This window comes from Neodiprion pinetum, chromosome 4, assembly GCF_021155775.2.
Source record: "Neodiprion pinetum isolate iyNeoPine1 chromosome 4, iyNeoPine1.2, whole genome shotgun sequence".
In the NCBI taxonomy this organism is placed as follows: Eukaryota; Metazoa; Arthropoda; class Insecta; order Hymenoptera; family Diprionidae; genus Neodiprion; species Neodiprion pinetum.
Genome location: NC_060235.2, coordinates 43,610,525 through 43,624,614, shown reverse-complemented (window position 1 = coordinate 43,624,614; position 14,090 = coordinate 43,610,525). Strand labels below are relative to the sequence as shown.

The 14,090-nt window shown below is 39.8% G+C and overlaps 1 protein-coding gene across 2 annotated transcripts; it reads left to right on the top strand.

Moving 5' to 3' along the window:
• The first annotated feature begins 7,358 nt into the window (after positions 1-7,358).
• Positions 7,359-13,626, top strand: cdm (importin-13-like protein cdm). 2 transcript variants are annotated; one of them, XM_046624672.2, is made up of 7 exons: positions 7,359-7,840; positions 7,919-8,083; positions 8,313-8,462; positions 10,217-10,473; positions 10,553-12,222; positions 12,305-12,451; positions 12,848-13,626. In XM_046624672.2, the coding sequence occupies exons 1-7, from the start codon at positions 7,700-7,702 to the stop codon at positions 13,102-13,104; spliced, it is 2,787 nt and encodes a 928-aa protein (XP_046480628.1). In that variant the 5' UTR covers positions 7,359-7,699; the 3' UTR covers positions 13,105-13,626. The 2 variants fall into 2 exon arrangements, with proteins under 2 accessions (XP_046480628.1, XP_046480631.1); XM_046624675.1 differs by lacking the exon at positions 7,919-8,083.
• Positions 13,627-14,090: the final 464 nt, after the last annotated feature.

The following is a 14,090-nucleotide window of genomic DNA, read 5'->3' as shown; positions in this document are numbered from 1 at the left end:
ATAAATCCAAGTGAATCCGATGAATCTACGAAAGATAATAATAAATCCATGAGAAATAATAATGAACCTACGTTAATACAAAGTGAATCTAATGAATTTGTGAAAAACGACAATAAATCTACGAAAAATAACGACGAATATGCAATAAATCAAAGTGAACCCAATGAATCTGTGAAAAACGATAATGAATCTACGAAATATTCCGATAAACCCATGAGAAATAATAATGAATCCACGTTAATACTAAGTGAATCCAATGAATCCGTGAGAAATGATAATAAACCTACGAAATATTCCAATAAATCCGTGGAAAATAACGACGAATCTGCGATAAATCAAAGTGAATCTAATGAATTTGTGAAAAACGATAATAAATCTACGAGATATTCCAATAAATCCATGAAAAACAACGACGAATCTGCGATAAATCAAGGTGAAGCCAATGAATCTGTGAAAAACGATAATAAATCTACGAAATATTCCAATGAATTTGCAAGAAGCGATAATAAATCTACGAAATATTCCTATAAATCCATGAAGAATAATGACGAAAATGTGATTAATTTAAGCGAATCCAAAGAAACTGTGAAAAACGATAATAAATCTACGAAATATTCCAATGAATCTGTGAAAAATGATAATAAATCTACGAAATATTCCAATAAATCCATGAAAAATGACGACGAATCTGCGATAAATCAAAGTGAATCCAATGAATCTGTGAAAAATGATGATAAATCTACAAAAAATTCTAATAAATCCATGAAAAATGACGACAAATCTGCGATAAATCCAAGTGAATCCAATGAATCTGCGAGAAACGATAACCAATCTACGAAATATTCCAATGAATCCATGAAAAATAATGACGAATCTGCGATAAATCAAAATAAATCCAATGAATCTGTGAGAAATGATAGTAAATCCACGAAATATTCCAATAAATCTATGAAAAATAATGACGAATCTGCGATAAATCAAAATAAATCCAATGAATCTGTGAGAAACGATAATAAATCCGCGAAATATTCCAATGAATCTATGAAAAATGATGACGAATCTGCGATAAACCAAGGTGAATCCAATGAATCTGTGAAAAACGATAATGAATCTACGAAATATTTCAATGAATCGATGAAAAATAATGACGAAAATGCGATAAATCCAAATGAATCCAATGAATCTGCGAAAAACGATAATGAATCCACGAAATATTCCTATAAATCTATGAAAATTAATGATGAATATACAATAAATCCAAGTGAATCCAATGAGTCTATGAAAGATAATGATAAATCCACGAAAAATAATAATGAAACTGCGATAATACCAAGTGAATCCAATGAATCCGCGAAGGACGAAAATAAAACTACGAACAATAAGTGTAAAAGTAACTCCGACGAGTCCGAGAAAAATAAGAATAAATATTCCGACGAATCCATAAGAAATGATAATTCTATAGTAAACCAGAGTGAATCCAATAAACCCACAACGAGTGAATTAAATAAAATCAAACTAATGGGACCGTATATTACCGACAACGCAAACAAGGCTGTAATAAATGAACACACCTCGATATTTAAAGAAGAAATAGATCGATGCAATAAAAACCAAGAGACAAATAAATATAAAAGAAGACAAGAAATAAAGAAGTCTACGCGAATCCGAATTTAAATCCTATACGAAAACAGCCGAAGACGAGTATAAAAGGAAGATAACATGCGCAATCCCACGGAATATCTCTACGCAAAACACAAACCGATCTAATAAAATAAACATCCCAAAAATAAAACGATTATTTATGGTTCAAAATTTCCACAACCTAGTCAAAGCCAGGGTCGAGCTTTTGGAATCCTTATTGAGATTAGAACACTTAAATGCCGAGGAGAAAGAGAATGTCTATAACCTAATCCGAGCAAATGCAGATATATTTCGCCTACCAGGAGATAGTCTAGGATGCACTAAGCATGCATACCCTGTACTCAGCAGCAACGCACAAGTTGCGGCAGAACTTCGTAATGCGCAGGCACACAACACACGTACAAACATACGCACACATTCAACTCTCAGCCCAGAGGTAGTGAACTATGCAGTGAGACTACGAAGCACCGCACAAAGAGGAGACCCCGAGTATAGGATACGCTTTGTAATATATCCCATCTCATTCTTTTGCACGTTCAATCTTACAGATACATATATATTTGTCTCTTTCTACTTAACGCCTCAAGCTTTCGAACGTTAGACTTGAAATTTCCGTACCTGGCCTTATAACTCGAATAGTTTCTTAAGGAATAAACTCCAAAAATTTTAAAACTCACGCTTCCCCTACTCCAAGAAGATGTACCCAGCACACAAATCCCGCTAAAAACCAATCACTCGCAATTGATAACCCTCACCAACACTATGATTTCAACTACTATATCAACATTTCGATTTTGCAGATGAAGCTCTTGGCAAACCAGGAAAATTTTGTCATAATATTCGCCGATAGATTTCAGCAAGATATGCGAACCTTAGAAATAAGGCGAGCTGGTAATATTATTGCCGTGATATGCAATAGAATCATGCCAAATTGGGTAAAGAACGTGACCCGCCAGTTGTTATGGAACGATGACCTGCCACCAAGAATCTATAACTATAGCATATATACCGACTACATCGTTAGCGATATATACACCACCGTCAATCTTTTCGATTACGGGAATTATCCGAATAGCATAGTAATGATCAAAGACGTAGATGGCGATATATTTTCAATAGTTTTTGATGATCAAAATTACAAGGTCAAGCAACACTTTATGATCGACGATTCGGCAATCGAAATTCCTAACAACGGCGACGATGAATTAATAAACTAAAACCATGACAAGACCCACTGTCGGGTACATTACTAACTGATTCCATTATCATAACTAATCATGCCGCGCATAGATACCTTTAGTTAAGTACATCGGATATATATATATATATATATATAAATATATCATACATCTAACAATAAGATAGGAATAAAGAAACACCCAACCCTTATGCGGAGTGACAGCTAATGTACGACGAGAAAGTACATCGAACAAGTCCCTTAAAAGAAATGATGCCATACGAGAACGACGCTTTAACCTGTGTGCAAGGGAACTACCACAACGACAATCGAACTGATGCGAAACCATGGTGATTGAAGTACATCATAGACCTTCAAGGATTTCACGGGGAAAATCATATCTTCATGATAAAGGAAATCGCAGTGATGAGTTGCTGCGAAAGCATACAATACTCCGACGAATACGGAACATGGAGCGACGTAATAGTCCAAGGATATGTAAAGATCAGCCTAGCCGAATATACTGCAAAAATAAATCTAAATTCAAATAAAATCATATTTCGATCCGGAACAACGTGTGAATTCAGCAACGGTAATTGCGTAGATAATGAAGGAGGAAACACGTTCTGGGAAACCTTGCCAAAGGATTCCTGTCAACTGGACCGATACGACGTCTTATACGACGGCAGAGCCACCAAAATCAAAAACAGCGACGAAACCTATGACGAAGTGTATACAGTTACCACCCAAGACATAACCTTCGCCTTTTCGAAAAGGGGACGTCAACAAGTATGCGGGTACGAATTGATTCGGACCGAACACCCGAAGCTACTCATCATCGAAGAACCAACTAAAAACGCGTTCACTCACAAAAAACCCATAGCAACCAGCAACTTGGACATTTTCACCTATGTAAATTCAAAATTCGTATACGTGGAAAGACATATGAGAATGCAGATGTCAGCATTATACCGAGACGTACTCTCGCAGAAATGCAAATTGGAACAACAAGTTTTACGGAACTTATTGACAACCGCAGCCGTAACGCCTGACGACTTCGCGCATCAATTAATGAAAGGACCAGGCTACATGGCAACAATAGCAGGAGAAGTAATCCACATAATCAAATGCATACCAGTTGACGTAAAAATTAGAAAGACGAAGAACTGTTACCAAGAATTACCGGTATTCAGAGGAAACGCCAGCATGTTTGTATCACCGAAGAGCCGCATGTTGTTAAAAACCGGAGTCCAGATAGAATGTAACCCTTTCATCCCAGTAATGTTCAATCTCGATAAGAAATGGTATAAACTACTACCAGAATTGACCGAATCAGTGAAACTAGGCACAATAGAACCTTTAACCACACCAACATGGAAATACATTAACCCCAATAACCTAGCAACCAGTGGAATCTACTCCTCTGAAGATCTGGAACGACTGAGAGATCATATCATGTTCCCAGCAGAGAGATCTGGAATACTAAACGACATGGCAAGGGGAATGTCAGGACAAACCATAGCAAATCAACAATTATCTATCATGCAATTCCTAACCGAAGAGGCAATGCAAAAAATAGCCAAGAACACATGGACAAAGATGTGGGGTTGGTTCGTAAGCTTTGGCACCCTCACCGCAGGAGGAATCGGAATTTGGGTAACCATCCAAATAACCAAATTCATCCTCGACACAATAATCCACGGATATGCTCTAAGAAAGGCCTACGGGTGCAGCTTTCACATGCTCGGAGCCATATGGAATTCCCTGACTAACCTACTCTTACATCTAGCCAGGCAAAAACAAGAGGACGATACGGAATCCAAAGGACCATCTAACAATCAAAATAAACCGCCGCTACAACCAAAACCTTTAGACATATCCTGGAACCAAGAACAACCAAAACCAAAACACTGCTCCGGAATCCCCGAGATACACATGGACATGTCAATCAAACACGAATACGCAATACCCGGATCCTTCAAGCAAGAAGCACCAGCGCCAAAACCTACGGTCGGGCGATATTACGAATCAATGGGAAACAACACGAGAAACATTAACCAGACTGAACCAACAACAAAAGAGGACGGAGAATACAAAGCACCCCAAGGAATGCCGATACCCATATACCCCAATTTAAACATGAAGCCAGCAACCCAATCACCAATTGCAAAAAACGTCTCAACATCGACCATGGACCCCAAGGACAACCAAAGTACCGTATGGATTGAAAAACCTACAGCACCCAACGACCGTCAGGAAGAATGATCGAGCAGAGGCTCGCCATTCTTGCATAAGGGGGGAGGTGTAACGTCCGACCGGAACGTCCGTATGTTTTATCGACTATTATTACTGCATGTTACTTTTATCAACTAACCAAACTCGAAGTACGAGAATCTTGTAACCATAAGAAATTAAAACAACTGTCTAACTATTTGGAATATCCCTAGATGGAAATAACTATGAAATTCACTAGCCAAGGCTTAAAAACCATGTTACGAGATCTTCGTACCACAGAGAACTATAATACTATTATGCGTTATTATATATCACTATCACATTAACACTATAATTAACTAACACAATTATACCCAATTATTATATAGCACTCAGCAATGCCATTTGTGCATTCGGAGCTGAGAGCTATACTTAAGCAACATACGCTTTACTATATAGCCTGGAGTATAGAAGACTGTAAAACCATAGATAAATGCATAACCAATATAATGTAAAGATAGCACTGCTGCAACCCATAAAACCAGAGGCTGCAAAACCATCAAACCGTGAATGCTAATTACCCAGCATGAACTATACCTTCTTCCGCAACGCCGTATTGTAGGCAACACGCGCAACGTTTTGAAGGCAATGCAGATCTCCAATGTGGAGCCATACAGAGCCTTACCTAGAGAATACATTAGGAAACTTACCGACGAAACGAAAACGTTCTAGAAGCTTCCAAGCCGATTTATATCAATATAAGAATTAACAACTACAGAAGGGAATCATATACAAAAGCACACATGTAAACCTGCTCTAAAGCTATGAATCATCAAATTACTAAGTATTCTAAATCTGTTAAGATAGTTATAACACAAACAACTAAAGATATTCGCAGCAGCGCGATTCTAATAATGTTAAACAAATAACAAACTATGTTCATAAACAATTGCTATTGTACTCCAGATTAACAACGACAGTAGTCGACTTCAATACATATGCAATTCTATATAGATACAACTATAAAACTAACAACGACAGTAGTCGACTATAATACATATACAATTCTATATAGATATAACTATAAAACTAACAAACGACAGGTAACCAAAATGAAATATGGGCTTTGTAACGAGCAAGATAGCAAAAACATTCAGAGGTAGACAGGTAGTTAAGTGGCTGACGGGCGCCACAAAGGGGCTGGCGCCACAAAGGGGGCTGGCGCCACAAAGGGGGCTGGCGCCACAAAGGGGGCTGGCGACACAACGAAAAGCTCACGCAGTTCGGAGAACTACGGAACCAAGTCCACGCACCTACACCACCGCACCAAGCAGCGATATACCATACGTAAAAACCTACAATATAGTAATAGCTAAAGAAATAAGATCACAGGCGTGCATGCGGCGAAGATGTCGTGCCCTAATTAGAATTCCTAGAAAAGAGGGGAGGTGCGCAAAGGCGACCAAAAAACTAGAGAGGGGGATCGTTCTGCGCAACGATCGACCCCTATAAAAACGGCGACCGATCACTCGATCGCTCTCTTGTGTTTCTACCTCCAGATTCGTCATCTAGTTCCGGTACAGTCTCGCGGTAAAATCCTTTAGCCTTTTGCATTAAAACTTTCATACAACGTTACTCTGCCCAAAAGTTCAGCGAGCTTCAACTCCATTTTTACTAAGTCTAAGATCTTACACTGTGTAACTCTGCGTTTGTGACTTTTAAATATCAAACTTATAAAATAAACCAAGTTAGTCAAAATATCCAAATATTAAAGTCAGTTATTCCACTAAAACCTCTCACCAATCTACAAGTCATCGCATCCAGAATACTCTCAAAAAGGTAAGCCAAATTAAATCTTTTATCCAACAATTTCTCCCTCTTCGGTTCGTTCGACTAGAGCGACAGAATGCCCGTTGTCCGGTGTATTTCAATACTTAATCGGTAATTGGTGACCCAAACTACTGATGTGAGTCTGGCTGTAGCTGCGTGTGAATGTTTCCGGTGTCTAACATCTGGAGATTTCCACTAGGTACCGTTCCGACGTCACACGACGTCACAAGTGAGAGCACTGTGCAGTGCTCGCAGTGCATATCGGAACATACCCTTAATCGGTAATTGGTGACCCAAACTACTGATGTGAGTCTAGCTGTAGATTCGTGTGAATGTTTCCGGTGTCTAACATCTGGAGATTTCCACTAGGTACCGTTCCGACGTCACACTAGCTAGCGACAGCGATAATTGTCGGTAGAGAATTACAGAATCCCGCTGCTGCGCACTTTGCGATTTTCGTGCAATAAAATGATCCTACTTTTACGTGCGGTGTCCGGTCTCCTTAGTATTACTTCGTGGCTTGGACCGAGCTTAACGGCCTAAAAAGGAAAAAGAAGTAAATGGGTTAGGTTAGGTTAGGTTAGGTTGATCCTTGGTATGACGGGTATCCTTAAAGGATATTTGAGTATCATCGAAAACAATGCGTACCAAATACAGTTGAGTAACCGCTGAAGCATCTGTCACCCTTTGCCGATGATGTTCGGTTGTTATAGAAGTCTCTATGAACCTCCCCCACAACCTAGAATAAGCCATGTCATAACCATTAATTTTGGGAGTGATTTTCATTGGAAGTAATTAGTAACCTGTCTTACAAAATTGTGCTGCAATTGAAGTGAAATGGATCGTGCACTCACAGTAGAAGAGGCTGTAATGCGATTCTACGCGACTGGAACCAGTGAAACTCATTCATGGCTCTTACAGATACAGGCATCCTTCGAGGCTTGGAGTTTTGTTTGGGACTTGATCGAACCGACCAAGGTGAATATTTACATAACAGAATTTTCTTGCGTGTCATCAAATAACATATGGGACATTGCATTACTTCCAACAATCCAGAGCTGGGAAGTACAATGTTTTGGTGCCACAACCCTATACTCGAAACTAACTAAACAATGGGATCAAGTTCCAAAAAATGAATATTTGGTACTGAAGGATCGCCTGCTCGATGGCATCAAGAAAACAGAAGCCCCGATGTTGGTGCTTTCCAAACTGTGTCAAGCGGTAAGGTCCTCTCGATATACCCAACGGATTGTTCGGTTAACTTGTATCACTGGTGACACAGATGGGACACGTTGTTTAGTTCTATCAAAAATTTGCTTCAAATGGAAAATCCCTTTCATCCCTGGCGATAATGTTCTAGAATAAGAGCCCTAAGTGAAATTTATCGCACTAATCTGCAGGGCAACTTTGTTGAGTAAGGAACATTGAACAATATATTTAATAACTTCAGCTGGCCGTGGTTCTCATTAATATTCAAGCATCGGAGGAAGGAAGAAAAGAGAGTAAAAGCTTGGTTGAAGATGTAATCAGCAATTTGTCTTGTGATACTCCTTTAATGTTGGATCTCCTACTAAGAGTTCTTTCCGCTCTTCCTGTGGAGGTAAGTGTCCACAGTGGCGGATTAAGCCTAACCGTCGCCCTAGGCTTGTGCACAAAAGCCACCCTTTTAACGCAGCGTAGGTTCAGTGAAATGAAATAAAATACTTGATAGATCAAAAATGATTATTATCAGTTTTTATCAAATTTTATTTTTAATTTTGCGAAGCAACCGTATATATTATTCCAAATAATGTGAAAAAATCTGTTTAAAATGGGGATGCGACTAACAAATATTCAGAGAGGGCTACCGTACATCGAAAATTAAAAAAAAAAGAAGAACTTACGTAGCTAAGTTTTGCATTTTTGTTACTCAAAATACATGTTAAAAAGATTAAATGAATAACAAACTTATTCGAAATATACCAGAAATAGTACGATCTAATCATTTCTGAAAAGTGTTGATAGCAATAATCAATTGAAATTCATCGACTGTACAATGTATAAGCTGCGAAGAGTTAATAGAATTAGTGATTGGTATTAACGGTTGTGAAGAAAAATATTGACTAATACTATCTCTGTTCCAATTGAAATATTTTTGTACGCTAGTCAGTCTTTTTGAAATGTATTTTTAGTCACAGAGATGCAAAGCTGAAGTAACGAAGATTAATTTTTCATTTTTCCATGTACGGTAATTGTCTCTATATATTTTCCGAACTCATCCACATTTCACGTAGATTTTTTTTACATAATTTGGAAGAATATTTTCCATTGCCCCGTAAAATTGAAAGAAAGCGGAAAGTACAATTCAAAAATTAACATTGCCCTACTTCATTAATTTATCGTTTTATTACGCTGTCGATTTCGCATTTGAAACCGGAATCAACTCTCGTTGGTAATAATTTCATCCTTTAATTTATCTAAAATATAAGAAATGTTTGTAATGAGTACACGAATGTGTTCAGTCGATTAATTATTTTTTAGGATTTTTTTTTTTTTGCATTGGCTTAAAAATTTCTCTGATTTTTCGAAAAACTCTATTAAATGCATTTCCATTTGTGTGGCGCTCAGCTATTTCCCTGAACCATATTTACTTGCTACTTAAAAAACATGTCGCTCCTAAGTTTTGCCGCCCCCTGATTTGTGCCAACCTAGGCTATGGCCTACTCAGCGTGTTGACTAATTTGGCCCTGAGTATCGAATACGTGCATCTGAAGCCAGTAGCCATAGTTATCAGTCAAGCATGCTAAATCTCTTTGACGTAAAATACTGTAACACAGTTTTTCACCAACGGCACTTTAAGAACACCAACTTTCCTCGGAACGCTTTTCCTTTTACTCTCTCTTTTATTAAGGACTGAGAATGCAAAATGATTTCCCACGTAAGCCACGTGTTTTCTCCACAAATGCTGCCTTGACATAGATATATGATACGATGTACAATTACGTAGTTTTCTCAAAATACAACTACTTGTATTTCCGATAGAGCCTGACGATTGATCCTTGCTGAAGCAGAAAATATATATTTACTTTATTAAATTGTAGAGAATACGATGTTGCTCTGTTTCAATGATCGACGATTGTGAGAAGAGTGCATATTTACACAAGTACCAGAATCAAGCTCACATCATTGGATACATTGGTGGCATGATTTGCAATCGGGTTAACTTGTTCTTACTAGACACGGCATTGACAGGCACGTGTGCACTGCCAGATTATAAGTATTCATGATTCGCTTGTGTAAGTAGGTACTATTCTTTCGGCACAATACCGTATCGCATGCTGATATTTTTATTCTATGTTTTTCTATTTCTGTCAGTTTGAAAATTGTCACGGTACGACGAAGACAAAGATTAGGCAAAGCCTCATAGCCAGCTGGCAAAGAGTTGCCCTGCTACTTCTAGATGTATTTTCAAACTTGGATCACGTTGTAGCTGGGAGAAACAACCAAAAAATATTTCTCCTTGGACTGGAATGTGCATTGTCCTGGCTGAAACTGGGTGAGATTCCTCTTGAAGCAACGAGTCATTTATTCAAGCATTTTCTACAAGCTGCCTTGCATTATGCACCCCGGAGGTATGGCGTCGTTTGATACATGTACACTGTGATAACAGTTCTGTCAAAATTGACATCCTCGTTATCCATATTTTCCCAGAGAAATTGATTTGGAAGCCAGTAGTGGATGGGAGGTTGTTCAAGAATGTTTAAATCTGACGCTGAGAAACCCGGCTTTGGTCAGTACGCCTGTTTTGTTATGGGAATGGACGGAGGGGTTGATATGGTCGGTCCGTCAAGAATGCGGTCAAGCTTTTTATGATATACTTGGAACATTTGGTCATGCGCATAGTAGGACGTTTCTTTTGGCCTTGAGCGGAGAGGGTGATGAAAAAAAGAAATGGGCTGCAAAACAGCTGGTTGAGCTGTTACTGGAGTGTTCAGAGCTGCCCGGTCGCTATCCCACGGAAGAAAGAAGCAGCTGTATACCATTTGGATTCTGGTACAGCCTGCAGGACGACTTTTACGTCCTGGATCCACCAGTTGAAGCTCGGGCATTGCTGGCTTTAAAACCGGTATATGCTCGTCTCGCCCAGGCTTTATTGCGAAAAGCTACGCTTCCCTTGTCAGCGGTGGAAGCCGGGGACGAAGACGACAGAGAGCTTCTCAGATGTTACAGACAAGATGCTGCCGATACTCTGGCCTATTGCTACAACGTACTGGGTGTAGAACTGCTAGAGCTACTAGGTCAAAGGCTGAGTCAACCTCCGGACAATTTCGATGAATGGAATCAAGTTGAATCCACGCTGCACGCTTTCAAAGCTTTGTCGGGCAGCATCGAGTCTCACGAGAGGCGTTATATACCACCTCTCCTCAGCATTGTCTTGTCAGAAATACCCTATCACAGATATCCCGGCGAAGTACTTTCCAGTGCTTGTACGGCGATTGGTGCTTATGCAGAATGGATTGGAGAGCATCCCGACCCGTGGCTGGAGGGATGCCTGAGACTAGTCGCATTGGGATTAGCCCAGGGTCCTGTCACCGCTACGGCAGCTAGCATGGCGTTGAAAGACTTGGCTCGAGAATGTGGCCCACACCTGGCACCGTTGGCTCCGTCGGTACTCGAAACTATTGGGTGCACATTGCCAAACGTGCCACCCGGGGGTTGTGTAGGTCTTCGACTAATGTACGCTGCTGGAAAGTTGTTAAACTCGTTACCTTCTACGGATCTTCAACTGCAACATCTTGATTCTACCCTTGGTCCCTGCGTGAGGCGATTGCACGAGTTGTTGCAGCTGCCGCCGTCCAAGGCTCGAGGTTCCGTTGTTAATCAATTGAAAATGGCGACAACCTTGTTCTCAACATTGGAGGGCCATGTTGGTAAAGCGGTGCTAGACGGGTTGGTGCCGTTATTCAATCGGATTGTCACAGACAGCGAATGGGGAAAAGATTACATGACTCTGGAAGCTATGCACATCTGTGTGCAAAAATCTCTTTCGTCCCTCCCTCACCCAAAAGCCGAGGCACGCCCTCTACTTCTGCTACTCACTACCTCTTACAAGACGACTCCTCACCCGGCGGCTCTAAATTTATTACGTCAGCTAGTTTTAGCGCTAGGCAGAGATTCTTGCAGCATTATCGCACCAGTTTTTGCTGAGTTGAACGGTTACACTTTAAACGGAGTTGCCGCAATACAAACAGCTGGAGGTAACCTGTCCGATCTGTCGGACTTGCTGCAGGCGTATCTTGTTCTGCTTGCGCAAATATGCAAGAAAACTTCTCAATTGTTACTCGACATCCCGCAACAAATTCCTGAAACCTTACGATGTGGTGAGCAAATATTTGATACCCGTGAATTTATGCGGTGGACCGAATTTGTACCAAAGATACATCACCGTTAACACTATTTCAGGAATTGCGTGCTTGTCTCTTCCTGAGGTGGGAATCGCCAAAGCTGCTGGGAGTTTTCTTAGTCACGCCATTGGACAATGCCCACATTTAAAAACGTTCATCGAGACCTTTGGTCAGGAACTAGTTTGTACGATTCTTCGTTGCGTTGGTACGAGAATCAGCTATTTTTTATGATTTAAACTATTATACAGCCACTCAAAGAGTGCGATCCTAATCGTTCCCAACAGTTCAATCATTATCCATGTGCAGAGCGGTCTGAACAATAATTACTCCAGGCGATTGAAAATACTGAAGCCAACAAATGAACTATTCCGGAACAAGTCATCAAATTTCATTATTCAATTGTATGTTACGCAATGTATCATGGTTTTCTGCCCTACTAGGCACTGGACCCTTCTTGAAATGTGCCTGTTATGAGGACGTGCATACCCCTCCCCTCCCCTTCCCGCCCCGTCCCCCTGCCATCGTGATTATTATCATTATGATGTAATAACGTACATGATTTTTAATCCGCCGGTTGATAATTATTCAATGTATACGACAGGTGGAGATGTCGCACGCTGCAGCCTGGAGCCTCACGCAGAAGTTCTTCTAGAATTATGTATTTCTTACCACCAGTGGACTACCCAGTGGCTTCGAGTGGCTTTGTCGAATGCAAACGCTCCTCCGGTTAGCCAAGAACGAAAGGATACGTTCATACGGGACGTGCTGCGCGTACGACGCAATAAAGGACGCTTATGCGACATACTTAAAGATTTTGGTTTGGTTTGTCGCCAATCGACTCCCGGATTGATTCAATGAAGCTTGAAATTATTTCATTTCAAACGTCATACAGCAACTAAGTAGTAAGAATGATCAGTAAAATTGAGATTATTGTCATTGTTATACCATGCTGTATCTGCTGATTCAAATCGTGACATTGTTTGGGTCTGTTTGCTGTGAGATTGGACAAGTTGTTTCAACACGCATCATTTCTGTTCTATATAACTCTGAAGCGTGGATAAAGTCTAGTACCTGATTCATAAATATGTTCAGAATATGACTTCTTATTCAACGATTACAGCATCGGCTATTCAATTAGCCCGGCCAATTTGACAGTTATACATGATATATTACCCTAATTAATTTGTATGGACGAAGAAAAGTCATCTGGCTATATGGATCTGCACACAATTATGAGATCCGGCCAACTAGTTTGGCGAATAAATTGACATGTGTTTTGGTTGTGCGATCCTGTTGAAAAAACAACTGTTGTCCCCAGTTATAATTATATCTGTACGCCTGAGCGATATATTTTGCAAATATACTATATAGTAAATATTAGCTCCTGATTTAATAATTTTTACCAAAGAAAATCGAACCAATTACAGAAATACCGTCGTTTTCCGAGCTTGACCAACTCTTTTCCAAGGCCAAGAGCAATAGAATCATGAGCCAAAACCTCGACCACAACCATGTAATTACCGTCGGTTGTACAGTGAAATATGGGTACTTGGGGGGTGTAAATTTTTATCAATTTTCCGGGGAATTGGTACAGTAGGTGCCAATTTTGCGTAATCCAGTTTTACAAAAGAAATTTCTGGCTTCTGCCACGGTCATCTATTGCATTCGCAGTGAATATAAAATAGTGACTGCAATCGGCGAGCCAGGGTCGAACAAAAATTTAGAGATAACTTTTTATTCGGAAAACTGAATCGCTAATAACGAATTTGTATGATCGACTCTAATTGTCATTTGCCGAACGGCCGCACGTGGGATCATATTTCTTTAAATTTGATTCAGTAGAA

Bases quoted from the DNA above. Each gene is read 5' to 3' on its own strand.
- cdm (XM_046624672.2), top strand. From the start codon at position 7,700: ATGGATCGTGCACTCACAGTAGAAGAGGCTGTAATGCGATTCTACGCG. The intron at 8,463-10,216 runs GTAAGTGTCCAC...TATTTCTGTCAG, and splicing joins TTTCCGCTCTTCCTGTGGAG to TTTGAAAATTGTCACGGTAC. The intron at 12,452-12,847 runs GTACGAGAATCA...TGTATACGACAG, and splicing joins TACGATTCTTCGTTGCGTTG to GTGGAGATGTCGCACGCTGC.